General features: G+C 35.2%; 1 protein-coding gene across 11 annotated transcripts in view; it reads left to right on the top strand.

Annotated features, from left to right (window-relative positions):
- RALGAPA1 (Ral GTPase activating protein catalytic subunit alpha 1) overlaps positions 1–27,198 on the top strand; it is a 133,292-nt gene that overhangs the window by 38,628 nt on the left and 67,466 nt on the right. For 6 of the 11 annotated variants that reach the window (XM_066188437.1, XM_066188436.1, XM_066188438.1 and 3 more), the window contains exons 17-29: positions 1,432–1,572; positions 7,800–9,371; positions 11,286–11,410; positions 13,531–13,747; positions 14,639–14,815; positions 18,002–18,154; positions 19,701–19,894; positions 20,008–20,106; positions 20,241–20,396; positions 21,823–21,951; positions 22,917–23,042; positions 24,249–24,307; positions 26,297–26,405. In XM_066188437.1, the coding sequence (XP_066044534.1) occupies positions 1,432–1,572; positions 7,800–9,371; positions 11,286–11,410; positions 13,531–13,747; positions 14,639–14,815; positions 18,002–18,154; positions 19,701–19,894; positions 20,008–20,106; positions 20,241–20,396; positions 21,823–21,951; positions 22,917–23,042; positions 24,249–24,307; positions 26,297–26,405 (3,257 nt within the window). The remainder of the gene's footprint in view (positions 1–1,431; positions 1,573–7,799; positions 9,372–11,285; positions 11,411–13,530; positions 13,748–14,638; positions 14,816–18,001; positions 18,155–19,700; positions 19,895–20,007; positions 20,107–20,240; positions 20,397–21,822; positions 21,952–22,916; positions 23,043–24,248; positions 24,308–26,296; positions 26,406–27,198) is intronic. The other 5 variants (XM_066188445.1, XM_066188444.1, XM_066188447.1 and 2 more) reach the window with 3 other exon arrangements.

The raw sequence follows: 27,198 nt of genomic DNA, 5'->3' as shown, positions 1-27,198 counted from the left end.
CTGAAACAAACTGATACTAAAGCCTTACACAGAATTGCCTTTTAGAAAAGAATAGTTACTGTCGTACAAAGGTTACTAGAGCATTGCTTCAGTCTTAAGAGGTCCGTCTTTCTGAATTGTTTTTCAAACTAAATTTAAGACTCCACTTAAGTTGTGCTTCATTTGTCAAATGTATTTTCTGCTCAGTGTGACCTACCCAGGCTATCAGCATGTTGTTATTAGCAACAATTTTTTAACCTGCTTTAGAAGTGTGATGTGCTCAACTTTCACTACACTCCATTCACGTACATTTGATTCCCATGCAGATCAGGAGCACTAAGATCCTCACTCTATATTCCATGTTGTTTTGAAAATACAGATATAGAGAGAAAAGTTCAGACTGATTAAGTATTGCACTGACAATATTTATGCTAGATACTCTGAATTTTCCTTAAAGAATTTTATGATTTTGAAACAATGCTTTTAATGCAATGATTTTAAAACAAGTTATCTAATTTACAACAGTATGAAAGGAAGCTACTTGAAGCAATGGATATTACTTTTTTAAGAATTTCCAGCATACTTTGAGGTTGAAAGCAGTATCAGTTCGTGCTCTGTCTTACTCTGACAAAGAGAAGCAAATGTCAAAGGTTCATTTAAATCTATTAGAAAAGCTGCAGATATAACCTTGATAGTAATATCACAATTCTTATGTACATTGTCCTATTCTGTGGGACTGTTGGCAGGATGTGACATATGAAAAGGTGAATAAACATAAGTTTGGCAAGATTTATCCAATATCAATTAAAAGCCCAAACCCATGGATAAAAAAAATTAATGCTTTCTTGTCAAACCATTTCACTTCAGTAATTTCATTTTTAATGTGGAACTATAACAAGCTTTATTGCAAATTTCCCCACACAGAACTGATCATTTTCTCCCTATGATTTTGGGAGAACATGAGTTCTCTTTTGGAGAACATCAATTCAGGAGTATGGGTATATGTATAATACAGAGGCACATTTTCAGGATAATATCAAAGGAAACTAGAAAAATACAAATGTAGTACAAGTTACATTTTCTGTTAAAAAAAACCCCCAAATTCAGAGTGCTTGTGGAGTAACTTTAGCTTAGATTTTTCAACCCCTGATGCACTGGGAAAATGTGTTAATTAGCTTCTTGATTTCAAATGCAAAATCTCTGTAATCGTCATGATAAAGGCATTGTTGCTGCTTTACATAAAATTTGAAATCTCAGAATGTCTTATGTGTCCACTGATTTTTTTCTTTCTTACAGCTCTGCCAATATCTGCCGTGCTGAAATGTTTTAATTTTTGAATTTTCTTCCTTTTTATCTTTGTTTTCTCTGTTGCTGCTTTTTCTGTGACACAAGCCTTTCATTATAGTCACTCTTCTTTTTTCCTTCCCCACTTCTTTCTTTTCCTTTTTAAAGCCATGAGAAGCCGATCCATTGGTGAATGTGCTCTGCCATCGGCCTATATACGCAGTGCTAAAAGTGCTCCTGTTCTGATCCATACTTCCAAACCCTTCTTGCCTGATATTGTTCTCACTCCCCTTTCTGATGAGCTTTCAGGTAGTGCCACCTCTGCTAATTTCTGCACCCCCTTTATCACTTTTTTAAACCTTCTGCTTTCAAATTCTGCTAAACCATTAAATTTTTCAAAGTAAAAATACTTTGGGGATGGTGGGAGAGGGGAAGAGATTAAGAATTAATATTTTGAGTTTTGTAAGATACCATGCTATTTTACAATTCATTCTGGAACTGTTAGAAGTTAGTGCTGTGCCAATGTTTACTATCATAAAAGAGAAAATTTGAGAAATCTCTTTGCTTTTCCAATTTATTGGTAAGCAGCAATATAGTATCTGTCTACCAGAGAGTACAACTAATCTAAAATTTTTATTTTTGATGAGTGAGGGAGGGAAAGGAAGAACTTAATTTTACTTTAATTTGCCATTTACGTCTTTCTGTGTAAATTTTTTAATTCAGTGTCATAGACGTTGTGTGAACAACCATGATGATACTCTTCAGCTCTCATGAAAAAAGAATATGGTATCATATAATATGCTTTTGAGTATGCCTGTTTTTCATTACTATATAAAAACATGAAAAAAATCTGTAGTGTGGAATTCTCAAGTGTGATGTTTTGGTGTTATTTTCCAAATGATCCATTTTTTAGGATTGTGGTTTTCCTCAACATTCTGTTTGGTCCAGCAGGGTGGTTGGCTACAAGTTGAACAGTAGTTTACTTTAGATACTTTTCTTTGAACAAATAGATTCAACAACTAGAATTAGCACAGACTTAAAAAATGCATGTTTTCAGATAATGTAATTTTTCCAGATATTACAAAGGTATAAATTAGTAATGTGTTAAGGCTGACAGTCATGTTATGCCTTTGTATCAATGAGTGGAAAAACAAATGACAGCGGGAGGACTATATATAGTCAAAATGGCATAGAAATATAAGGACTCAATGACAATAATATTTTTATTAAAGACTTTTTTCTTTTCTGTCTCTCTTGCCTGTCTTTGTTACCCAAAAAGTACCAAGAACTACATCTTCATAACTGTGTTTTGTCATGTGTCACATGTCACAAAATTCTTGTTGTGAAACAGAAACTTGATGCCTTAGTATTCAGTCTGAAAACATCATTGAAAAATCAGGAAAGTTGAAAAACCCACTCTAGAGAGACTAGACTTTCACAGTGAACAATTACAAAGTATTTGAATGCAATCCTTGACACCACAAACAAAATTTAATAAAATACAAATTATAGATAATAATTAATAAAAGTATGAATGCAAAGAGTATCTCTTCTGAGATACAAGTGATTATAACTTAGAAGATAGAGATTTTTGTTGGAACAATACATAAACAACCTATTAGAAAATGGATCCTACCTGGCCATAGCATTGTTGGAAATAGTCAGTGCTTAATGAAGACCTTAAGAGCACCTGCAGAAGGATGATGAGCTTTCACAGTGAAATATTATTTCATCACATAATCACTGATACTTAATCACCCTTTCTTAAACAAGGCAAAAGTGCTTTTGTAGTCAGTTTTGTCATCCATGTTTCTGAAAAGTCCTGGCTTGCATATTACTTCTAATGTGTCCCAGATCTGATGCCTCTCTTGCTGTTATTCTTTATGTTGGTACTCATCCAATCCAAAAACTGCATGACCAATGTAATTATAAAAGTAAAGTGACATTACAGACCTTTGCACTTCTAACATAGAAAAAGTCCTAAGCCCTTCTTGGGTTTGATGTCTTCTCAAACAGATGGGTGTTGCAGCGGCTTCATGATGTGCCCAAGAATCTTGAACATTGCCAGAATCCTAAAAAACTCTAGTGAAAAAAAGCAAACTGTTGATGGGGTAGTAGCAGAGAAAGGGAAACACTGTCCACTGGATCAGAGTGCACTTTGCTCTTTTAATTTTCTGCATTTTTAATTGTGCTCTCTTTCTTCTTCCCTTTTTATTTAAACATGAAGCTTTATCATTTTCCTTGCCTTTTCTTCTTACATTAAATATATTATTTTCTGTAAGCCTTCTGTTTCCAGACATACAGCATATAATTTGGGAAGTAATCCAATTGTTTCAATCATAAGTGTGTTCTAGGTAATGAATGATGTTTAGCTAGTTGTGACAGCTGTTTGTCTTATTACAGGATTATAGGAATATCCCTGTTATCCAAAATGACTTTACAATCCAACACAACTTGAAGGAGAGGACATTTCCTCTGAAAAGGAGAGGAAATTATTCCAAAATAATAGGATGCCTAATACTAAGGTTTTGGAAGTAGTTTTCAGCTTCTTTTTAGCTGTGAAACTCACCAGTGAAAGGTGGACACACTGAACAGTGGTGAATCTGGGCAGGTAGTCTAACAGAAAGCGTTAATGACCAACCTTTTACCTTATGTACTGTATATTAATTTTCAAGAGTAAGGCACAAAACCTGGCTATAATTTGTAAGACATAATTTGAAAATCAATCAGTAGGTTGATAAAATATATTGCAGAAGTTCAATTCATTGAGCAGTACATTGATATCCAGTCATCTAGCATCATGGAGGATGCTTTTCCTAAGATTGTAATTCCTTCATGTAGTTTCTGTTATGCTGTATTTTTTCCATGTGCAGAATATTTGCAACTTTTCAAGTAGCATCTGGAAAGTAGAAGTGATTTATGCTTTAAGGTGTTTAGTTAATGAAGTGATTTGGTTTAGTATATCTGTTGCAAATCCACAATATTTCTAAAAAGAAGTTTCCTTTAGCCTGTCAGAATCATAGAAAATCCAATCTTATACGTTTACAAGATAACTAGTAAAATGACCATTCGTTCTGGAATCCTTGGGGATTTTCAGGTGCAAGACCTGAAATAAAGTGTCAATGAGATGTAGGCAAGATTCCTCGAAGCAGTGAGCAAACTAATTAATTGCAGGTGGGAGATTTTCCCTTGTCTACTAGGACTAAAAGAGTCAACTATTAACATGAAAGGGAGATGCATATTATGCCTTGCTCCCAAATTATTAAATAATCATTAAGATGAAATATAAAGAAATCATAACTGTAATGCCAGTATGGTTGTAATTATTCTTTAATCCCAAAAACTCACAGAATGCCTGTGTTCTCTTAAAAAAAAACCCAACAAACTATTGAAAGCTCAGAAGCAAAACATGTTATTTTTACTCCACTTCCCAAATGGACTTTGCATGATGAAATATAAACTTGACCCAGTGTTTTACAGGGATTTTCTATTAGTACTCATACTGTCTTGTCAGAATGTGTCTCTCCATGAGTTTGTATTTTAGCATATATGTCTCACACTTGATGCTGAAAAGCTGCCTTCTCTTTCTGCCTTCTAGCAGCAAAGGGAGAGGCAAGGTTCATTGTGGAAAGTTGTGATTGTGTGAGATTGGCCAGATGTGCAATTGCAGTCTTTTCCTTACTGTACCATATGATGAACCAGGGCAGTGTTTCTCTTAAGGGTTGCTCAGGGTCAGATACACAGGGTCAGCCTGCTGGCACACAAACTCCTTGGGAGTTTTGGCTGTCCCAGTCTGACTGTACACCTGTGTGCAAGGGTGAGCCTTGGTTGTGAAGGACTGATTCATTTGGGTTTTTAAATATTGTCTGTGTTTTCAGTGCTGGTATTGCAATAACATTTTTCTTTTCCTTACTTTCTTCCTGTTCTACAAAAAAGAAATCTTTATTAGGGCAAGCACATGTTTGTTTGAAGATGTGTCCTTGTGTGTGCTTGTCATGAATATATGAGCACCTAAAATTAATTCTGGATCAACATTGAAATGAATCTAGCTGAATTTATTTCAATGTGTGGAGCTGCTTTGTGTGCATTGTGAGTTCTCTGTCCGATTATTTTTAACATTCTAGAAGGTCATGATCACTGCATGCATGCACAGCATGGGATTTCTAGGCTGCTGCTTCAGATAAGGTTGAGTTTATAATAGATTTGAAGGATGCTTACTGAGGGCTCAGGATGAGATCACTGTATCATAGTTGCATGTATTAATCTCATATATATCATGCATATTTTTGACTGAATCCTGTGGTAATTTCTTTGCAGGTGTAAGAAATAGCTTGAGACTACGTTAGCATAACCTCTGTTAATCTCTGCCTAAGTCAATAGGGAGTTTGAAATAACAGTTCCAACTAGAGTGAGACACGATTCATTTCAGAGGGTGTTAATTCATATAGTTAGTAAGAAGTTGAACAAGAACAATGATGGAAAATTTGTTGCTTATCAAAGCTGAAGACAAAAGGAATAATAGATTGTATTGTATTTGATGATTTTTCAGTTCATGTTTATTTTCTCAGACAGCTTGAATGTCTATTCTCTTTTTCCAATATAGATCTCTCAATTTCCCATCTAATAGCTTCTATACAGTTCAGTAAACTTTGTATGAGGTTAAACTCTTACTCTCAAATTTTCACTTCTTTGAAAAATTGAGCATGGAAATAGCACTTTTCATCTTCTTGGAACACATGATTAGTTAAGTACGGACATATCTCATTCCTTTGTTTTATATGCTTTGTTCAGAAGGAGAATGTGAGAAAATGCAGCTCCATCTCTAACATTCTCAGAAGAGTACAAGCTGTTCAAAACAGGTTTTAAGGAGACTTCAGATTATCATTACTCTATTACTGAAATACATAGAGATCAATGAAATAATATTTTGAAATACTTAGTAATGTTTATATATAGTATTTAGTAATAATAGAAATATTTAAAAATGTAATTACATACATAGTTACTTTATTTTAGCTGTAACACATCAAAGATAGGGGAGGGAAAGGGGCATAAATTTTCTCCTGATGTTAAGTAAATTCACCATTGCAGTCCTGAAGTTAAACCATCTACATAAAACGAGGTAAGTCTGTCTATTGTGGCAAATAACTCTTTCTGGTGTTCATTTAAGCTATTTACTGTTACTCCTGAATTTGAAAGCATCTACAACTTTTTAAGTAGTAGGTAATAAAAAATAATTTAGGGAATAAAGGATTCTATCAAAAAGAAACTAGCAGAAAATTGAGTAAATTGGTTTTACCTTGCTCTTTCAGTGCTTATCTCATAAAAGAACTGGAAGGGAAATCAGTTAGGTTACTTGTCTGTAAGGGATATTTAGGCTTGCAAACAGTGGTAATTTGATAGTGTATGGTATTCCCATACATAGTGGGAAATCTGAAGAGATGCATGAAGGTTCTTTATTTTTGTGGATGATGTGAAATGAGCTGAAGGTACTTCTGTACAATTCCTAGGTGATCTCTGTTGGAACTGCAGGTTTCATTACAGTTAACTATGACTTTTACTGACACTAACGTATTAAGAGTCTCAACAGAAACAAGGAATCATTAATTTAAATGGTAGTAACAAATTCTGATCTTTTCATAAACAAAAGTGGGTTTACTCTAATGTTAACTGTTGTGAAGCTGCAGGATGTTTTTTGGTATCAGAGTACTTAATTTTGTAATTCTCATAAATGTTATATTTGCCTGAGTAAAACTGGAAGAAGAGGGGGAGGTAAGCCTCCATTAGGTATTTAGTTTCATATTTTGATGATGAGAGACAAGACGTCCTTCTGAGGGAAAAGGGTACATCTTTAAATTGTCCATTATGTATAGTCATCTTTTCTGTATAGGGCCAGTTCTTCCTTGTCATTTAAAGGCTTTAGTCCTTAGGTGTACACTATATTACATATCCTGAAATACTTATAATGGTGTGATGGTATTCTTTCTGAAATCTCAGTAATTTTATATATACATATATATATATACACACACATATATATTAATTAATGGTTTGCCACTTCAATAGACAACCGTAATTTTCCAAAGCATATTATTGTTGTCTTTGGACTTTCCCATTTTTCTGAAGATGTAAATTCCACAAAGGGGGTACTGCTGTTGAGCCAATTTGTATTCCAATAACCACTTCCTGAACAAGCTAGCTGGAATAATATTGATTGAATTATTGAACTTATTGGCACAGCTCTAGCTTTAACTGTGTTTCCAAACGTTCCATGACCTCACTGTTTGTTCTCATGCATGTTAACATTTAAAACTGTTCTTATGGTCTAACTCATTTATATTACATTCTGTACTGGATATAATGTGCGTGTGTTTTTAACACTCTAGTGTTGGAAAAAGTATCTTTTGTAGTACCTAAGCAAACAAGGTTCTGAATTTTTCTGGCTTTTAAAGTCACATAATTAGGATGTAGTGGTAAATATATATTGTCTCTGTATGTAAATTTTTGTGCATGTTACATGTACTTTTCTCCTACAGACATTGACGATGCTCAAATTCTTCCACGTCCACCTCGAGTCAGACATTTTTCTCAGAGTGAGGATGCTCCAAGTGAAGTTTTTGGTGCATTAAATGAAGAACAGCCACTGCCACGAAGCAGCAGCACCTCTGACATCCTGGAACCATTCGCAGTTGAACGAGCCAAAGGTGCAGTTCCTGTCATTGACAGTTCATCCCATCATGCTCCAAGCTTACAGAGTTCCACTGAGACCTCTTCAATGCATAGATCCACTGAAAGCCATATCACTGATACAAATAGCAGAGAGTCCTCCTTGGAAGTTGGGGATAGTATTTATGACCATCTTTGTCATTTAATAGGGCCGGTAGAATTTGCAAACACTGCCTTTGAACAAAGCCAGTATGTTGACCTTGAAGGTGAAGATGATCTCCTTTCCTCTCTGAGAGAATATCTTATTAAAGAAAAAGAAGAACTTTGCGGTAACTTTGAGCTAGATAAATGTGAGGCTTCTGCTCGTGAAGTTGATACATCAGTAAGTAGGAACAATAGATTACCACTGGATGGAGTAGAAAATAGAGATCAGACTGGTCAATGCACGACTAGCAACACTGTTGCAGAAACAGCCAATAACACAGAGCTGCAACTAGAACAAAACCCAAGTGGCTTTATAAGTAATATTGCACCTACTCAAGTAGACTTTTTTACAAGGAATCAAGCACTCAATAAAGCCAGACAGTTAGATATTGATAAACAATATGGAAGCGTGTTTGATCATGGGTCAAGTAGTCCTAGCAGCAAAGAAGGGAAGAGATATCTGTACAGGCAAGCAGCCACTGAAACTGATGTAGATTTAGTTGTGGAAGCACCGGTAGCTGAAAAGCATAAAAGTGCCCAATTTAATGAAAAAGTGACCAACTCACGTATTGTCCATGCAAAGAAAATTCTTCCTAAAGCACAAGTTGATCCTCAAATGCCTCGCATCACAGGCACGAGCAAACTGGCACCAACTAAAAGAAGTATATCTGAAACCGTAACTCATAGAGCCAAAATCATGAAAACAACAACTAAAAAAAGAAACAGTGTTCATGTTACTTTTAGGCCATCTACAGAATCGGTTCAGTTTTACAATCCTCTTGAGAACAAAGAGGCTGCTTGGAAAGCAAGACTTCGTAAACTTGGTGGCTTCAGTAGTAGCAGTAGTGGTAGCAGCAACAGTAGTACCAGTGCAAGCAGTAGCTCATCAGCTGCCACAGAGCTGGTTAGACCTGGAATATATAGGCATCTAGATGCAGTCAATGCTGCTTCAGCTGGCAGCAAGCAAGTTAAGGAGTCTACAGAAACTCAAGCAGCTGTGTTGCAGAAAGAAGGTCTTGCAGTTAGTCAGTTCCAATGTCGTAGTGCCTTTAGAGCATCAGGTCAGGAGTCAGCACAACAGCAGGGCTCCCTGGGTGGTGTTTATAAAACTGTTGTACATGCTCTTTCGAAGCCGAAGGCAAATGTTTCCCCACAGAGGCAGAACAGAATGCCAGCAGAGGCTCCACTGAGGGATCTGTACAGTCATGTAATGGGCTATTTTGGAAGGAAAGCTGCAGGTGAGCACTAACAGTGTGCAGAGCGCAAAAGGAGAAAGGCAGCACCAGTTTGGCTTAATGCAACTGAAGCAAGCTCTGATAAAGCAATCAAAAGGCTTTGGGATGATCACTGCTTACCCTGTTTGGTTATGCATGCGCCTATAGCCAGCTGATTTTTCTCCCAGCATAAGTTACATTTACATACTTTAAATTACTAATTTTTCTTTTCAAGATATTTAGTTGAACCTCTTTGCTGCTGAAGATCATCAGGTTAGGGAAGAGGAAGAGACAGTAAATGACCTAATAAAGGATTAAGCCTTGAGACTTTTGAATTTTCATCTACAATGCAGAGCCTTCAAATTAAGCCTACTGAATTATTGGCAATGCATATTTTATCAGAATATGTTATTCCACTCTGAGTGTAGTTTCTTTGTCAGAAGGACCTGGCTCCCAACCAACTAGGTTGAGCTAATTGTATTTCTGGTTCATTTAGTGTGTTTTCTTCTTCCTCCTCATCCTCTTCCTCCTTTTCCTCCTCCAAAACAAAACAAAAAAAAAAGCCCCTCAAATTTACATTTGGAGGTGATTTTAGATAGTTTAAAAAAATAGTCCAAAATAGCAATCTGCTATTACTGGAATTATTTCATTGCAACAGTTCTCTGAGTCTAAATCATAAGATTTTGTTTGAGTTTGTTTCAAAACATGTCATAGGCCTTCCTCTATTCATTCATCCAAATGGCTGCAGTTAAATTTTGGCAACATCTTCCATTGCTTTCTTTTTTTTCTTGGAATCTTGGATGTTCATGAAGGTCTTGTGATAGTCTTTCGCCTGCTAACTATGAGACCTCTGTGGACTGATCAAAAAAGAAGGCTGCGACTCTAATATACATTTTCTTAGTTCACATAACCATAAATGAACAATAAATTAACTTTCAGCAGTAATGCAGGTTTTCTTTTTTTCCCACTGTTATGCTGGCATGATTAACAGAGGATTCTGCAATGCATCCTGCATCAAGATGTTAATGCCACCTGAGGGCAGTCTCTGTAAGCACAGCACCTGAGAGCGGTACTGTCACGGGTCTCACAAAATTGATTTGCTGCTCTTCAGAAATTAGACTTCTGAAAAAGACATATCTAGGAAGCACCAATTTTAGAAGTACCTGTTATTTAAAATCCAACATTTAACAGAACCTCATTGTTAGAGTAAACTGCACTGTGGTCTCATGAGAGATGACACTGAGGGAAAAATTTTTATAAAGAGATCATGAACTGGAATAACTTGAAGACTTGAAAGGCTAATACAAAGTCAGGTGTGCCACAGCTAAATATGAACAGTATAGTTATATCAAAAATATAGCACTAATAAAGGAGTGAACTTCATTAATTGTTCATAACGGTTGGTCATCTAGAGTTGGAACTTTCATTCCATGTACTAGCATGTAATATTATTATGTAACATTTTCTTTGCACTATTCATACTAACTATACACTGCCACATTGCCATTTGTCATTAGTATCTATTACAACCTAGTTTACTTTTTCCACTACATTGCTTTTCATTAGGAATGCAATGAAGAAGGATCCTGAAGGAATCACATAATTTTAGAATTTGTTACTTACTATGTGATATGGAGGAAGAACATATGCTTTATCCTTAAAGCAAGCATTAACAACTTTGAGTAGTGCTTACCTATAAGCTTCCTGCTCTTAAAGGTGGAATTGGAAATCAACTAACCTCTGCTTAGTGGGAAGAAGAAGCCGTACTAATTCTGAAAGTAAAATCTGCTTTAAAAGAGGGACATTCTTAAAATGCATGTTGGGCAATTTTGATTTTTAAATTTCTGTTAATTAGCAGGTTTTTTTAATTTGTTACATTTTGTTTTGAAAATGTCTTATTGCGTTCTTTACTATAAATGGTTGTTCATTTGCTTTTAGCTAATAGAGAGGATTTGAGTCAAAAGCTGCACCCTATTGATAGTGATATTGGCAGTAGCAATACAAATGTTCCTGACCTCATGGATGAATTTATAGCTGAGAGACTCCGCAGTGGTAATGCACCGGTAAGCTTTTAAACTTGCTACATTTCAATACTTAAGTCTCCATATATATGTGAACTTGTCAATGACATGATAAATCAGTTCACTAAACATATTTCTCCAGCTTTTATGAATGAGAATTAAGAATATTGCTTAATTATTCCTTGCCTTTGGCATAGATTCTTGCCATTTTATACCATTTGTGTTTTCATATCTATTAAATCTTCATCAGGGAAACAATGCAGAAGTTACTGTCAGATGAATAGTGTCATTGAATTAAACAGCCTTAATTGCACCTGCAAAGGTACCTGTACATAGACACTTTCAGAATACTAGTTTAAATGTAAATTTGCAGTCCTCAGTATGGTATGTAATTGAGTAACATGTTATAGTACAGTACTGTTCTCTACAGGTATAGTTAATGCAACAGACTACAAAACTACTCAAATATTTTTCCTTTATTTTTTTTTAAATTTCACTTCCAAGTGTTGAATAATTTCTTGTAAATAGTTCTCTGCTAATCCACTCAACTTTCCATTTGCTTTCTTCCTACACTTTTCCAAAAGTGTCAAGTTGTTTGGAATGGCATTCATAGTAAGGAATATTAATCCATTTTAAATTATGAATTTCTGGTTACTTTTGAATGCTTACAGAAGGAGACAACTGATTTGAAGAGCTAAGTGCTGATTAAGTAGTAACAATAGGGAAAATACTAAAAACAAAGTTGCAAATTAAGAACAGAATGGGTACCAGTTTAAAGATGGTGTTTCAAAATTGTTTAGTTCCTTTTCCTTGAAAGTTTACAAGGTCATTTGAAGACATGCTCCTGTAAGACATACTCCTATAGAAAACTGTCAGTAAGGAATTGGTGATAATAAGGGACAGAAGAAGATTCTTCAAAGTTATTTAAAAATCTGTTTATTTATCATCACCTTTTATGAATGGCAAGAGAGGATCTATAGCGTTTGTCCATATGTATACTTTTTTTTTCTTTTTTGTATTGAACTCATGTTTATGAAACCTGATTGTTGGCACAAAGTATTCTTTTTGGTAAGTCTTGAGTTACACAACAAAATGCTAGCTTGTAGTCTATGAAAAAGGTTAACTTAGTCTGAAAATTAATGAGACAGAAATGATCACAGCTGGTTCCAGATGAGAGAAAGGGAGGGATTACTCTTTGTTTTGAGAATTTATACTTTCCTCAGGCAGCAGAAAAGAGCTGAGGTTAGTTTGAGTAAATACTCTGAAACTACCACTCTTTTTTTTTTTAATTAGCACACAACAACAGACATACCTTCTTAAAACAGTACCAACTTAACTAAGACTAGTTTTAGATTGCTATATTTATTGAATGCTAAAACCATATCATGAAAAGCTTATTAGTCTGAGTTAACCTAAAATTAGTAGTAGAGTAGTAAAAGAATGCACAGCTGACTGGGCCTAGTGTAAAAGGAAGGCATCTTTAGTCCCATAATGCATACAAATTTCAAGCCATTTCAGAAAATGGCTTTTCTACTTTGATGTCTCTTCCCTCTTAAACAAACAGTGCTATCTGTGGAAAAAAATGCCTTGAAGAAAGCCTTCAAATAGATCACCACCTTACTTGTACATGAGCAAATCTGCATGCCTTACTTCTGTTATATGTGGTCTTTTGCATTCCAAACCAGTACTGAAGTGGTGTTTTAATCATAAGAAGATTAATGCATGAATTAGTAAATTAATTTGCTCCTTCTATAAATGAAGTTTTTGATTATAGTATGATGGCCTATAGGCCATTGTGTCTGAAACCAAGGTTAACAAGTTTTCTTTAGATATTTAGATGCAATATACTTTTTAACTATTTTTCTCTCGCACATCTTACCTACCATGTGGCCCATGCTACTCTGAATCCTAGCCTCTCATGATATGTGTCCAAAAATCCACTGTGCAAATATAATTTATATTGATGAAATTCTGTGACTGCATGGGTTCTTCATTTGGGGGTTTGAAAAGTCTTGGTATTTAGAATAATGGCAATTTCTGGTTTAGGCACATAAGAACTGATCGTTACATTCTTACTTCAGCAAATGTGGGATTGCTTTTTCCATTTTATGTAAATAAACCATCCAAGACTGTAAGATAATTTATGTATCTTCAATGTTCAGAATGTGACAAGAAGAGGAAGCAGCCCTGGCAGCCTGGAAGTTCCTAAAGACCTTCCTGATATATTGAACAAGCAGAACCAAATGCGTCCTGTAGATGACCCGGGCGTGCCTTCTGAGTGGACGTCACCTGCCAGCGCGGGCAGCAGTGACCTCGTCAGCTCAGACAGCCACTCTGACTCCTTTAGCGCCTTCCAGTATGAGAGCCGCAAATTTGAAAGCAAGTATATTTTCCCAAAAGTAGTAGAATTTTTGGTTAATGTATTGCAAATTTCCTTTGTTTTGCTTGTTGCTTTAATTTTTTTTTCCCCAGATAAAGTTGTATGGCAGCAGTTTTCTGTAGATTAGAGATTACTTTGGTTTTCCATTGAAATCATTAGCAAGTTACTGTAGTAAGAAAAGTTCTTACAAGAGGCAATTGTTTTTTTGGTATACCAAAACTAAAAAGCACTGGAATACTACTATGCAAAGAGGAGAACATAATTGAACAGAAGTTAGAAAGCAATATTGTCTCCTTTGTGGAGCATATCCGCTTTGCACAAAATATAAAAATTAAAGGTTATTTATTTAGGCAAGTGTTTTAATTCTTTTGAAAGCAATTAGGTAAAACCTAAAGGACGACTTCTGGTGATTTTACAAATAAGTCATGGCATTTAAACCTACATTTCAGCCTGACTTTTTTGTTGTTGTTGTTGAGGATAACATTTGTTAGAGTATCATTTGCTGTAATATTTTTAGTTTGAAGCTAGTGCTTTTACAACAAGCTTGAATATTTCTTCCAGCTTGTAAATTCTACAAATAAATTCCTGAATGTGTATTTCCATTATATTCAAATGTAGATGTCCCTACAGCAACTAAGCAAAATACAAACATGCAAAAAGTATGTCTTCTGCAGACATAAAGTCATGGGTTTATGATAGGAAAGAGAATATTCATAATAGTCAATCCTTTCTGCTGTTGCATTTTATTTAAATTTTGCAACAGTGTGCTAGTACCATAGAAGATGAACATTCAAGGTTTCTGTTTAGTTTGGAGGTCCTGCGCCTCTTGTGTTTTTTTGTATTAGTGGTATTTTTATGTAGTAAGTTAATACAATGCTGTCCTCATACAGATTTCAGCTTTGGCACTGAGGCAGGGACGCCAGCTTCTACTGATGTTGATGCAATTTCAGGACAGCAACAAAGTGCGGAGGAACAAGAAGTGGCCAGTCTAACTACACTCCACATAGACTCAGAAACAAGTAGTCTCAATCAGCAACCACTGTCTGCTGAAGCTGCTACTATTACTGGTAAAGTAGATTAAAAAAAAAAAAGTATTTCTTTTAGAAACTTTTCACCCATCCTGAAGACTGCAACTTTCAGCTTCTGCCAAGAATCTATATTCTATTTAAGATGATTCCTTTGTTTCAATTATTTTTTGATTGCTATTGAAAAGTAATATGTGAAACAACATAAGTGGAAAACCTTTGTCTGACTTAGTTACCCATGGTCCTGAATCTATTTTAAACCCTTCATGAGAAAATCTATACAATTACCAAGGAGAAACTCTTACCACATAATGTATGTTAGATCTCTGACAAGTGTCCTTCTATTACTGGTAGTTAAATAATTCATTTTTGTGAAATGTTTTTGCTTTGGAAGGTTTTCACAGTGCTCATTCAAACAAGTGTATCACACTGAAGTATCTTGGGATTCCTCTATATGCATCCGCCTTAAAATCTCTTTGTGTTGTCTTTTGTGTAACTGAGAGGTTTTATTATGCAAAATGTTAGTTATTTGGCCATGTAACATCACTTTCTATATGTATAAGTGAAAAGCAATGCAGTTAACCAAAACTGAATGGGCTCCTGTCTGAAAGAGAGAATACTTCTCTGCAAGGATAATCTGAAAGAATGGTCTCTTGCCTGATTTTGTACATGAGAAGTAAAGATGTCCATAGTCATTTTCATAGTCCTTGTTCCATAGCTGCTATATGCTACAGTTCCTGTTACAACCCTAGTTGTAACAAGTAACAAGTTGTAACAAGTCTCTATATTTCTGTGAAAGCCTATACCTACATTTTATGTCTTGTTCTCTGTTAGAAATCTGCATTTTCAGAGATATGGAAAGACATCTTTACTTCCTCTGCCCTAATTTTCACTTTTTAAAAGTGCTCTTCTGCTGAAAGAACCATGGTATTAGCTTTCATGGACATTGTTGCTGAGCTTGTTCACAGTGTTCAGCTTGACTTGTATTCTCTTTATTTTTCTCTTTGCTGTGTGCTTGTTGAATGTCCTTGCTGTAGATCTGTTCTTTTTCTGTTTGTCTGTATGTTTTTATATGTTAATAACTTCATTACTGTTTGGTATTTTTGTCCAAATGTGCTCTATAATTGAATTGTTGAGATTGCAATTAGTGACTGAGTTATCCATTGAGAGATTGTGGTTAACTCTTCTTGCTTGAACCATTGTTTTAGAGAGGCAGCTCTTGTGTGTCACATGCATTTAGCTGGGTTTCCTGAGGAAACAATACTTGTGCAATTGTTTTGTCTGCCTCTGACTTTCCACACACCCAACAATATTGGAGCCTATTGTCTAATTTTTGCTAAATTGACATATCAGAAAACAGGAGGTTATTTTCTTTGATGTTTTATGAAAGATAGGCAGCTATCTAGTGAAAATTGCATGTATGCAGACTCTAATGATGGAAGCTGCAATGTGAATTTCACTATATTAGATGCCAGCAAATCAGTGCAGAAACTCAACCTCAAAACGCACTCATAGTAAACAAGTTTTCAGTGGTTCTACTGATCAGAAAACTACTCTTTCTAAAATGGGCATTGCATCATAATTTAAGTAAATTATAAAGTTGGCTATTGACTGCTGTTTACTAGTCCTAGAACAAGTTGTACCCATGGGAGTCTCAGTCAAAGTCAGATCCACGTATGCTGGAATATCTTTTAATGACAGACTCCTGTAGTTCTGCAAATTTTCCATAATTGTTTCTGTCCATTCTCTTCCATCATGTGGAGATCTCTCCCTCCTTCCTCTACTCCCTGCCTTCCCTGCCTGCTCTTTCCTTCAATCTCATTCACTTTCTTTCCCTCTCTCTCCCACTCTCTCTCAATTTCTCTCTTCCCCATCACTCTTTCTTGCACCTTTTTTTGATCTACTTTCATCTGTCCCCAACTAATAAGCAGAATGGAAATGAAGTAATAAAATACTTCCTCGAACATCTTTGAAGGGTATATTTTACTATATCTCTGTAAGTGTGTGGAAAACTAGTGGTCAATAGCAAGTGAGGATCCTTCCTAGTTGCATGAAACAATAGTCTGTGTGTGAAGCAATAGTGTCCCTCTATCCTGCATAGAGGTGTTGATTTAAACTGATAGTAAAAGCTTCATTGTCTTAGCCATTTAAAGGAGATAGAGACCTTTGCAGTTTAACAGCTTAATAAAGAATTTCTCTTTAAGCAATTCTCTTTATAAGAAAGAACACTTCTGTCAAATGAGGAATGTTCTTTAATTATTCTCACAATAATTTGGGAAAATTACTATTTAAAAGATTCACTTTTCAATTGCTGTCCCTAAAGTTCACTTTATCGCTAATACTGAACTTTACACATAATGTTTTTGTGTCTCTGTTACATTTATCTAGAATTAAAAGTAATAGGAATTCTTCCGTTTTAACATGTGCAGATGTGTAGAAAATCTGTGATGAATATTTGTTCTCTTTTTGTCCACTGTGTGACTGTTCCACCTAAACTCAGCTATTTGTAAGGATCTTTAGACAGATTCAGGATGTGAAATGTAAGATAGTACAGAAGCAAAATACAACTACTTATTCCCTCTCCACAGATCACACAGTAGAGACCACATAATTGCCTAGAAAGTTTGCTCAGAGACTATCACAGAAAAATGCCTTTGTAGCACTGTCATTTAGACACTTGTGCTTTCCTGTTTTAAAGGAAATAACACTCTTCTAACTATACAGAACTTTCCCCTCATATGAATTTTCCCAACTCAATCAGTAGAAAAACACCAAACGTTCAGTTGGTGGTTTGAGTTTTTATTTATAAATTACCTGCATGCACCTATAATCCTGGAAAAGCATTTGTTCCAGGAAAATTTTTGCTTAAACATTTTGCTAGAGAGAAATTTAGGTGAGGGAATGTATTGAGAAGTTTGACTGGTTCAAAACACTGAAAGTGCTGCAAAACAAACACATTTAGAATTATTTGGACCTAAAATAGAGGTCTGCTAGTCCACTTACCTGTCTGATTTTGATGTTCATCTTTCAACTTCTCTGCATGTACTTCATTTTCTTTCAGAACACCACTCAGAGGGAGATCTGCTTACTGTTTTAAATCTTTTCTTGGCCCAATTTGATACATAAAAACAGCTCAGTTTTCTGTTAATGCTGTATTTAGACAACATTTCAATAGCTCAAGCAAATAGAAAAGGCTTTTAAGGTAACTGTTAAAAATTACATTTGCAGGCTCTGAAAGTGCTTCTCCAATCCAATCTGCTCTTGGATCCCGATCACAGACACCCTCTCCTGCCACTCTTCATGCAGATCATATTGAGCAGAAGGATCTGCAGCTGGATGAGAAGCTCCACCACTCTGTTTTACAGACGCCAGATGACCTAGGCAATATCTGGAATAGAAAATACAAACCTGTTCTTTCTTTCTTTCTTTCTTTCTTTCTTTCTTTCTTTCTTTCTTTCTTTCTTTCTTTCTTTCTTTCTTTCTTTCTTTCTTATGCAATGTAGTAAAGTAGCTAGTATCACTTGAGTTGTTAACAATCCTGTAAAATGCTATTTCATCTGCACTTCAAAAAGTATTTCATTACCGTGATTACTTTTAAAAGCAAACAAAAACCTTTTGCATTTTTAGCTGCATTTCATTTGAATTTTTAGCAGTGGATTAATAGTCCACGTATTCATAATTGTTCTTTTAGTTGCTTAGAATTGTGGCAGCTTAATCTAGCATGTGGTCCTGCCATGGACTGTTTTATCATTGATGTACAAATAATAAGACATAATTTCAGTAATCTTATAATTTCTTCTTGCAAGTTTGGTTCATTTCCCTTTTATATTTAAACCAATTTGTAATTAAGTCTACTATCTTAGCTATTGAATTCTAAGATATATTTTCTTTGTAAGTATGATGTGAACATTTCTCCCACATTTGGTCTCATGGGAACAAGAGTGTCTGCTATGTATTTCAGACCCTATTTCTTCAAGTAGCCTACTGATGGACAGAAAGGTCATTTTGCTTTGTGCTTTGAAATCTACAGCCTAGAAAACAGTAGTGTCTCTACCACAGTGGCCCAGAAGCTCAAAAGAAGAGGCTATGTGATAAGGCTGAATTCAAATTTAATTTTGATTTGGTATGGCTGTGGGAAGCTATGATATTTTCAGAAGATCCCAGCGAATTATCCACCTGAGGAGGTGGAAAGAAGATTCTGAATGGCTGCTGCTCTCAAACTGGCTCATTATCTATTTTTTTATGGCTGTTTCGGTAGTTAAGCGTGACCTGAGTAGACTTGAGCCATCATAATCTATTGAAGGTTTCTTTATATGGACAGTCTAGATAAATCAACTTCCACCTAAAAAAGAATATTTATTTGTATAGCGCTGATTTGTGGAAAGAGCTAGGTGGGTGTTAGGGCTGGGGTACTATTACTGATCGTTGCCTCTCCACTTGTACAAATTTACTGTTTAAAGGACAATAGATAGAGACAAGTTTAGTTACACTTTTCTCTATGACTTGCAATAACATCCTTTCCTAGTAGAATATAAGAAAAATAGTCTTTATTAAGAAAAATGTAAAGTTGAAAGATAATTTTACTTGAATGCAGCAAGGTGGAGCTCTGGAGATTTATCAACTTCAAAGAATGTAAGAAAATACATTACAAAAGGAATGGCCTTACTAGGTCTATCAGATCTGTATTAGAGCTGCAGCAATGACCTTAAATGTTATTTAATGAAAGGATATAAGAGGACAATTCTTCCTCTACAGAGTTTATTATAGACAAAGCATAATGTATACAGTGTTGAGGTGGCTGAATGGGTAGCTTATTCTGAAAGCCTGATCATTCACTTTTAAGAAGACTGTGTATTTAATAGTTGTATCAGAACTTTTCCTTTTCTGGAGAGGTAGATCTCACTATACTTTTTTTCTTCTGTTACAGAAACTAGTGACTTCCCCTCAGAATGTTGCAGTGTGATGGCTGGAGGAACACTTACAGGATGGCACGCGGATGTGGCTACCGTGATGTGGAGGAGGATGCTAGGAATTCTGGGGGATGTCAACAGCATCATGGATCCAGAGATTCATGCCCAGGTTTTTGATTACCTGTGTGAACTGTGGCAGAATCTGGCCAAGGTAAAAGAACTAGATATTTTCTCCAACCTGACCCGTTTGGGCAGGATTTTCAAAAAGAATACCGCCTTATATATTTCCCTTAAATAATTCTGTTTTGTTTTTAATAATCGCAGATAAGAGACAATCTTGGTATTTCAACAGATAACCTAACTTCACCATCTCCCCCAGTTTTAATTCCACCACTGAGAATTCTAACACCATGGCTCTTCAAGGTAAATTTGAGCACTAAACTGTGAAACAGAAATGAAAGTTAACGTAAGTGTAGAAGAGTATTTAATGTAATTTTATATTTTATGAATAATAAATATTGTTCTAATGAATAATAAATATTGTTCTAAAACTGTAGGCAACAATGCTGACTGATAAATACAAACAAGGAAAGCTACATGCTTATAAGCTTATTTGTAAGACAATGAAACGAAGACAAGATGTTTCTCCAAACAGGGATTTTTTAACTCATTTCTACAATATAATGCACTGTGGACTTCTTCATGTTGATCAAGTAAGTTAATTATGAAATTCAAGATAGTATAAATGTTATGACTGAAAATAAAATTCTCTTCTCAAAAATACTCAATATATTTTCATCTGAGTAATGTAACTTTGAATTTAGTGCTGTGACTGATTCTTTTTCTAAAAAGAAAATTCTGATAAATGATCCTCATGTTCTTGGTTGTATTCAGAAGTGATTTTTTTGTAGTCCGTTTCAAGGAAATATGAGGGCAGAAAAAGTACTCTCTCATTTTTTATTGATTATATGTTACAGATTGAAGTATGCAAGAAAGAGAAGGAAGCAGGTCTCTAAAGTCTACTGTTCTTCTTACTTGCTCCCTGATGCAACAGTTTAGCTAGCAAATTGTGCTCACTACATTGGAGGACTTTGTTTCTACAGCATGTATAGGAACCAGCAAATTGAGATGTACTGAGTGTATATAATCAGTGGGAGTAGATCTTTTTCGTAGGTTTTGATATTAAGAAGTCTGAAAATATTGTATGGCCTAAATACTTTTTTAAATGTTTGAAGAAGTATAAAAATGTTGGGTTGGTGAACTTTTTTGAGGAGTGATTATAGGCATGGGGAGATCAAAGGTTCAAACAACCCAGTTTTCTTTAACTGGGAAAAATAGAATTTTTCCAAAATTATTCCACAGACAACTATGTATTGGACAGATCTCCAGTTTCTGTCCTCTAACAAAAATTAATGCTGCTTTTCTTGCTGGATTGAAGATCCTCCTATGACATACTGCCATTTAATTGGATATTACTACTAATAGAGAATTATTCAGAGGAGAAAAGGGGAGGGGGTGCCTATATGTAGACTTGGGATGGTTTTTTACAATTAAAGCATTTTATACTGTTTCAAGTACTTTTGAAAAAATTGCACCATGTACAATGATTTTTGAAAGTGCCTCACTAAGTCTACAAGAACATAATATGCTGTGCTGATTAACTGCATACCAGAAATGTTACGAAACACTTTATTATCATTCTTTAAATTTTGTTTCCGTATGAGTATATGGAGGAGGCTAATACCTTTTATAAAGTTATAGTCAGACAATACTTGCTGGAGAGGATTAAGCTGTGTAATAGCTGGTTATCTTACTGTATCTCTTCTGTACCTATTCAAATGAATGGTTAATCAGCTACAGAACTCTTAAAAGCTGACTGTAAATTATTATATGGACTATTGTCCAAGCTTAAATTGATCTATAAAGTATACCAAGTTTACTTACATTAATATGAGTATACTTAAGGAATTTATCTTTTTGTGCTACTCTTCTCTCACTAATGAGTGTCTTACTGGCCACAACGAGTTTTCTTTCTCATAATTTTATTTTCTACCTTTGATAAATACCTGCCTTTTAAAATTAATTTTTCATCTTGATTTGTGTTGATATTCTTCCTTTTTTCCCTTTTCCTTCTGCGAGGATATTGTCAATACAATCATCAAGCACTGTTCTCCTCAATTCTTTTCACTTGGTTTGCCTGGTGCTACCATGCTTATTATGGATTTCATTGTAGCAGCTGGAAGAGTTGCTGCTTCTTCTTTCCTCAATGTAAGTATTCATCAGTTAATTCTCATTTATGGGTAAGGAAAATTTTGAGAGAATATTGAGCAGTATATTTTTCCGTGACTAGGGTGTTAAATTGATCCCAGAATTCAATATAGTGGTTATCAAATACAGATAATCTTAGTGACTTATTCTAGAGCACTATACATGCCTCTCCAGAAAATATGTGAAGAATGCAAAAATTACTGTTATAGCAGAGAATCTTATTTTAGAGTTACAAAAACTGTGATGACCATTTTTCTGTGCTTGAAGATGTTTTAAAGTGAATGTCCATTTTGACTATGATTTCATTAAAAATATGTTTATTCCTCCATATCTCTGCTATGGAATGATTTTTATGATCAGGCTTCAGAACTCAAATATGCTAGTGTTTGCACTATTTGGATTTTTTTTCACACTTCTGATTTTGTTACTCAGGTAAGTTCAGCCTTATATAGTAATACTGATATGATTACCTAGGTGCTGTTGGCTGTGCATATTTTACTCTCTCAAATCCCCCATAGTCTCCTCCAATTGTCTGTGCATTTTGACTGTTTCTCCCATCAATCCCTCTCTAGCCAGTTGTGAAATCCAGCCTCCCCCTATCTGGAGCCTCTGTCAACTTCTTACACTGTATCAGCAATGCCTCATGTCACATTTAGTAGTTTTCCACATTCTGGTCAATTAGCTGAACCTAAGGCCTGAGCCCAGTTAGCAGCTCAGTCTGCAGTCCTAAAAATTCTTCTGCCTCCTTTTGACTGTCTTGGAAATTGAGAGCTGGGGTGTGCATGAGTAACAGTCCAAGGAACTGTGGTGTGTGTTTACTCAGTTCTGCAGGGACTCAGAATTTCCAGGAGAAAGGAAATAGCTGTATACAATTTCAGCCATCGCTCTCTTTTAAGGCAGCTAGAAATGTCACCTTCCTTACTGCAGTAGAAATATATATTTCTCCCCACCTTTTTTTTTTTCAGGCACCAAGAGTTGAAGCACAGGTTCTTCTAGGATCTCTAGTCTGTTTTCCCAATTTATATCGTGAACTACCAGCTCTTCACCCAAATATTCCTGACATTGCTGTGTCTCAGTTTACAGATGTTAAGGTAGGAATTTTTTAAATATTGTAAGAATATTTTAAGAACTTAAGAATATTAGTATTCTGTTACGAAATATATGTTTAATAATTGTGCTTTTGCAGAAAATACTAAGATTTTAAGATCCTAAAGTTTTTCAAAAGTAATTTCAAATAGATCATAAGCCTCAAGATCCCATAAAGTCTTGTCAAACTTTATGCTTCTAAACATACATTATAATTGCAATTAACTTAATAATAAAGTCTTTTCTTATGTTTGTAGAAGGAAATGATACATTATCTCATCCTTTCAAGCCTCCTCTCACTAGGGCTATTTGTAGATACCACAGATTTAATTAGCTGAGACAAGAAGGTTGAGAGGTTTAAGATTCATTATTTAATTTATTAAGACAATTTTTTTTTATTTCAAAACTGGTTAAATCTGCCTGAGTACCTAGGGGCTATAGAAAATTTCTGTACAGCGGTGTGTTCTTTCTTAAAAAGGCAAATATTAATGGACTCATTACCTTGTCTATCATAACAGAGAGTTAGGTAGTGTGACAGTATACTGAAACTGCACAGGGCTCAGTTTGTGTGTCTAAGAAGGGCTTCCTTTAAGTTTTCCAAACTGTTTCAATTTAGGGAGAAATTGCTCCCCTTTGGAGACTTATTTTGAGTTCCTTCTTTCTCATTTCTATTGTGGAACGGCCGTTTACTTGAATTATATTAAGGGCAGCCTACATGTCCTATTAGGGACATTTCACTGTAGTTGAGTCAAAATTCTTCTTGACAGCATTCTTAAGGCACTGTAGGCACTTATTCTGCAACTGGTTGAAAATACTTCTAAAATCAATTAAAAATTTTTAAATGCTTGTTTAAACCTCAAAGTAAAAGATTCTTTTTGTCATACCCTTCAGCATTACTCAAGATTACTTCAGGGAGTTCTTTACTGTTTCTTCTGTTACCCTTGATATTTTATGGAAATGTTTTCACAAGAATTGGATGAACAGCTCATCAGCAGAAATTAGGACAGTAATGTGTAGGATATTCTTGAGGTGGCACAGTAATGGGTATCTGGAACAGGCTAGATATTTGGAGTAGTGGCAACTAAACAGTTCATCTGACCACAACATAGAGGCTCAGCTAAGCAATATGCCTGTGTGAACTATAATAATATTTTGATGCTTTCTGTCATGGAGTTATGTCTAATTCAGTGAGTATTTTCTCTTCATTTTAGGAGCTCATAATTAAAACTGTGTTAAGTTCGGCGAGAGAGGAGCCATCTGGTCCTGCACGGTAGGTCATACAAAAAGAGCTTCTACATTAATAGATTATTTTCTTTATTAGACTGTTTTGAGGTGAATATATTACAGAGCTTTAAGTAGAAGTTTGTTGCATTTTATTAATGGTTTTCTTCACCACTGTCAAAACTGTGGTCCATGATGTGAATTTGAAATTGTTTGTAATAGAGATATTAATAAACTGGGCTGCTCTAGTCCAGTATTCTTTCTATGATACTGGCTTATAGGAAAGGGTGTAAATAAGGGTAAGAGAATAAGCTTTCCCAGCCTACCCTGGTGTTCAGCTTAGGGATTTTCTGGACTAGAAAGGCATCTTTTACTTTGATTAGGACAAGATTATTTATGATGGAGGGATAGTTATTTTTTATTAGATCACATGATCTAATTTGAAAAACAGAAACAATCCAATGTACATTAGCCTTTCTTTATGGTATGGACAAGAAGCAGAAAAAGCTGAGCTAAGTATTAAACAAGGAATGGTTGCTCTGATGCTTAAACCTAAGCATCTTCATCAAATAAACAACTTCAGAGGGGATAGTTATGAGTTTTCTCTTCTGTTTCTTAATTTGCTTAGGATGTTGTTCCTCTGTACCCGTCTTCAGAAGCATTAAGTTATACAGTCCTGTGTATGGGATTGGAACAGAAATCTCTAATGCCTACCAAGGAAGAGTGCATTTGTGTGCCTTATGTATTCGGAAAGAATGAATATATATGTCCAACTAATATATTGTCACTTATAAATACTAGAATTACATACCTGAGAAACTACAAACCTGGAAAGATGAGCTTTTTGAACCTATAAACATTTTGTTGGAAAAAACAGAGCAATTTTCATTAGCCCACTTACCTCTTCCTACACTTGAGCTGATAATGTTTCTCAACGCAGGAAAAGGAGGGAGTATCCTGAGATCACATTAATTTAATTTTTCGTGTTACAAAACTGCTTTCTAAAAGGCATAACACTCTCCATTTTGCAGTTTTTCTTTCAGGGACAATGTACAAAATAGGGTGGTTTTACACTGTAATGTACAATTAAGTCTTGTATGTATTTTTGGTGTCTGTAAGCATTTTTGTGATTCTATGTAGCCTTAAAATCCTTTTTCTACAGCACAGGCTTCATAGCCACTTCTGTTTATATTCTAGCCTACAATTTTTCCTTCCCAGATGTAATGAATTGCAGGTCACATGACCAGCTTTCTTCTTGTCGATTTTGGATTGCTCTCTGATTTTATTCAGGATTTTGAATTCTGAAGTTGTTTCCAAAGTATTTGTAGACTGTGTTCCTGAAGAAAATAGCCAATGGCTCAGAGATTGCTTAAGCTAGCTCTTTAACATTTCTGAACAACTTCCATCCATCTGCTGATTTGAACACATATATATCTAAATACTCCTTATCTTTACACTTCTTTTCTGTTTCCCAATTTTAAATGAAGAAACAACAAAAGTTGTTGTACTAATCACGATATTTATACTGTCTCTACGATTCGTTTACCCCTCCTCTCTTCACCTTTGTTTATTGTTCATCTAAAACAGTAGGAATGTCTATGAGAGAGTAACATTCTCCTCTCATCTCTGTCTCTCTAAATATGAGCAGCCTCTTGTGTTGGGAAGGAGGAAGCTCCTACCCCAATTTTTGCTTTGTCATAAGAAAATATTAGAATTTCTCGTACTTTGATTTCAGGTAATATTTTTAAATCGAAACACACATAGAAATGCAGGGGTTCTTGATGTCTTTTGGATTTTTCAGTTGCTTTTTCAGGTAGGTGCTTCCTCTGCCCTTTCCTCTGCCTTCACCAGCATACTTTGAATTTCTTGCTCATTTTTAAATAAGTTACAGTGCTATAAGGGTTTCTGTGCAGTTGTTTTGGAAATATTAAAACCGTATTTGTTGTTAAACGTCTTCAGCAAAACATAATGAATCATAAAAATTACACATTCCTGTAGAAGGTTTCTCAACAACTTGTCCTCCAACATTGTTTTACAGGTGTGTTGCTCTTTGCAGCCTTGGTATTTGGATCTGTGAGGAGCTAGTCCATGAATCGCATCATCCTCAGATCAAGGAAGCATTGAATGTGATTTGTGTTTCTTTGAAGGTGAGAGAATTCAATTTTTACCATGTATATTGCCTTTATGTGTAAAGGTACTTTGCATTTTCAAAGTCACAATGACATTTTAGCATCCTTACTTTGCAGTCTCATTTGCCATCCTTACAAAAGGGAGAACTCAGTTAAATGAGTGGATCTCTGAAATATCAAAAGTTCTTTACCCTTGTTTAAGTTTGGAGGGAATGGTGTGCTGGGGCACGAGATAGTGGACCTTCATTTTAATATATATCAGTAGCCACTCTAACCTACCACGTATTCTCATAACATTTTCTGCATGTTCACTTCTGAGTTTGAGCCACTGAATTATGCAGTATTGCTTCTTAGCCCTGGCTAGATATTTAGTGAGAAATGCAGAGTACTTATACTGTATGCATGGAAGCGCCAGTAATGTTTCATTTGCTATGGCAGAGTCCTTTTCTATGCTTATTCCAGGTGCTGCATACTTTTGGCTTTTTTTCCCCTGATGAATGTTTTTGTTTTCCTACTACTTTAAATCTTTTTGCATTTGTTCTTATATTATAGAATAATTAGAATATTAGTAAAAACATCTTGTTTTTAAGCAGTTTTCAAATTTGCATGTTTGTGAGCAATAGCTTCAACTTTATAAATGTTTTCCAGCATATCTTCAGAACCTTTCTATGTGCTTCTTGTTTGCATCAAAATTCTATGAACGGTCTAGTCTTTCTGTGTGTACAGATTAATAAAAATTGGAGTGTACACCTGTTACATATGACTTCCATCGGATGTTGGGGATTATTATTTTCTTTTAAGCAATGGGAAT

Source organism: Chamaea fasciata, unplaced genomic scaffold (genome assembly GCF_029207755.1).
Source record: "Chamaea fasciata isolate MVZ Bird 193981 ecotype frontalis unplaced genomic scaffold, bChaFas1.0.hap1 SCAF_7, whole genome shotgun sequence".
Taxonomy (NCBI): Eukaryota; Metazoa; Chordata; class Aves; order Passeriformes; family Sylviidae; genus Chamaea; species Chamaea fasciata.
Note: the sequence above shows the minus strand (reverse complement) of the source record. Positions and strands in the feature narration are given on the sequence as shown.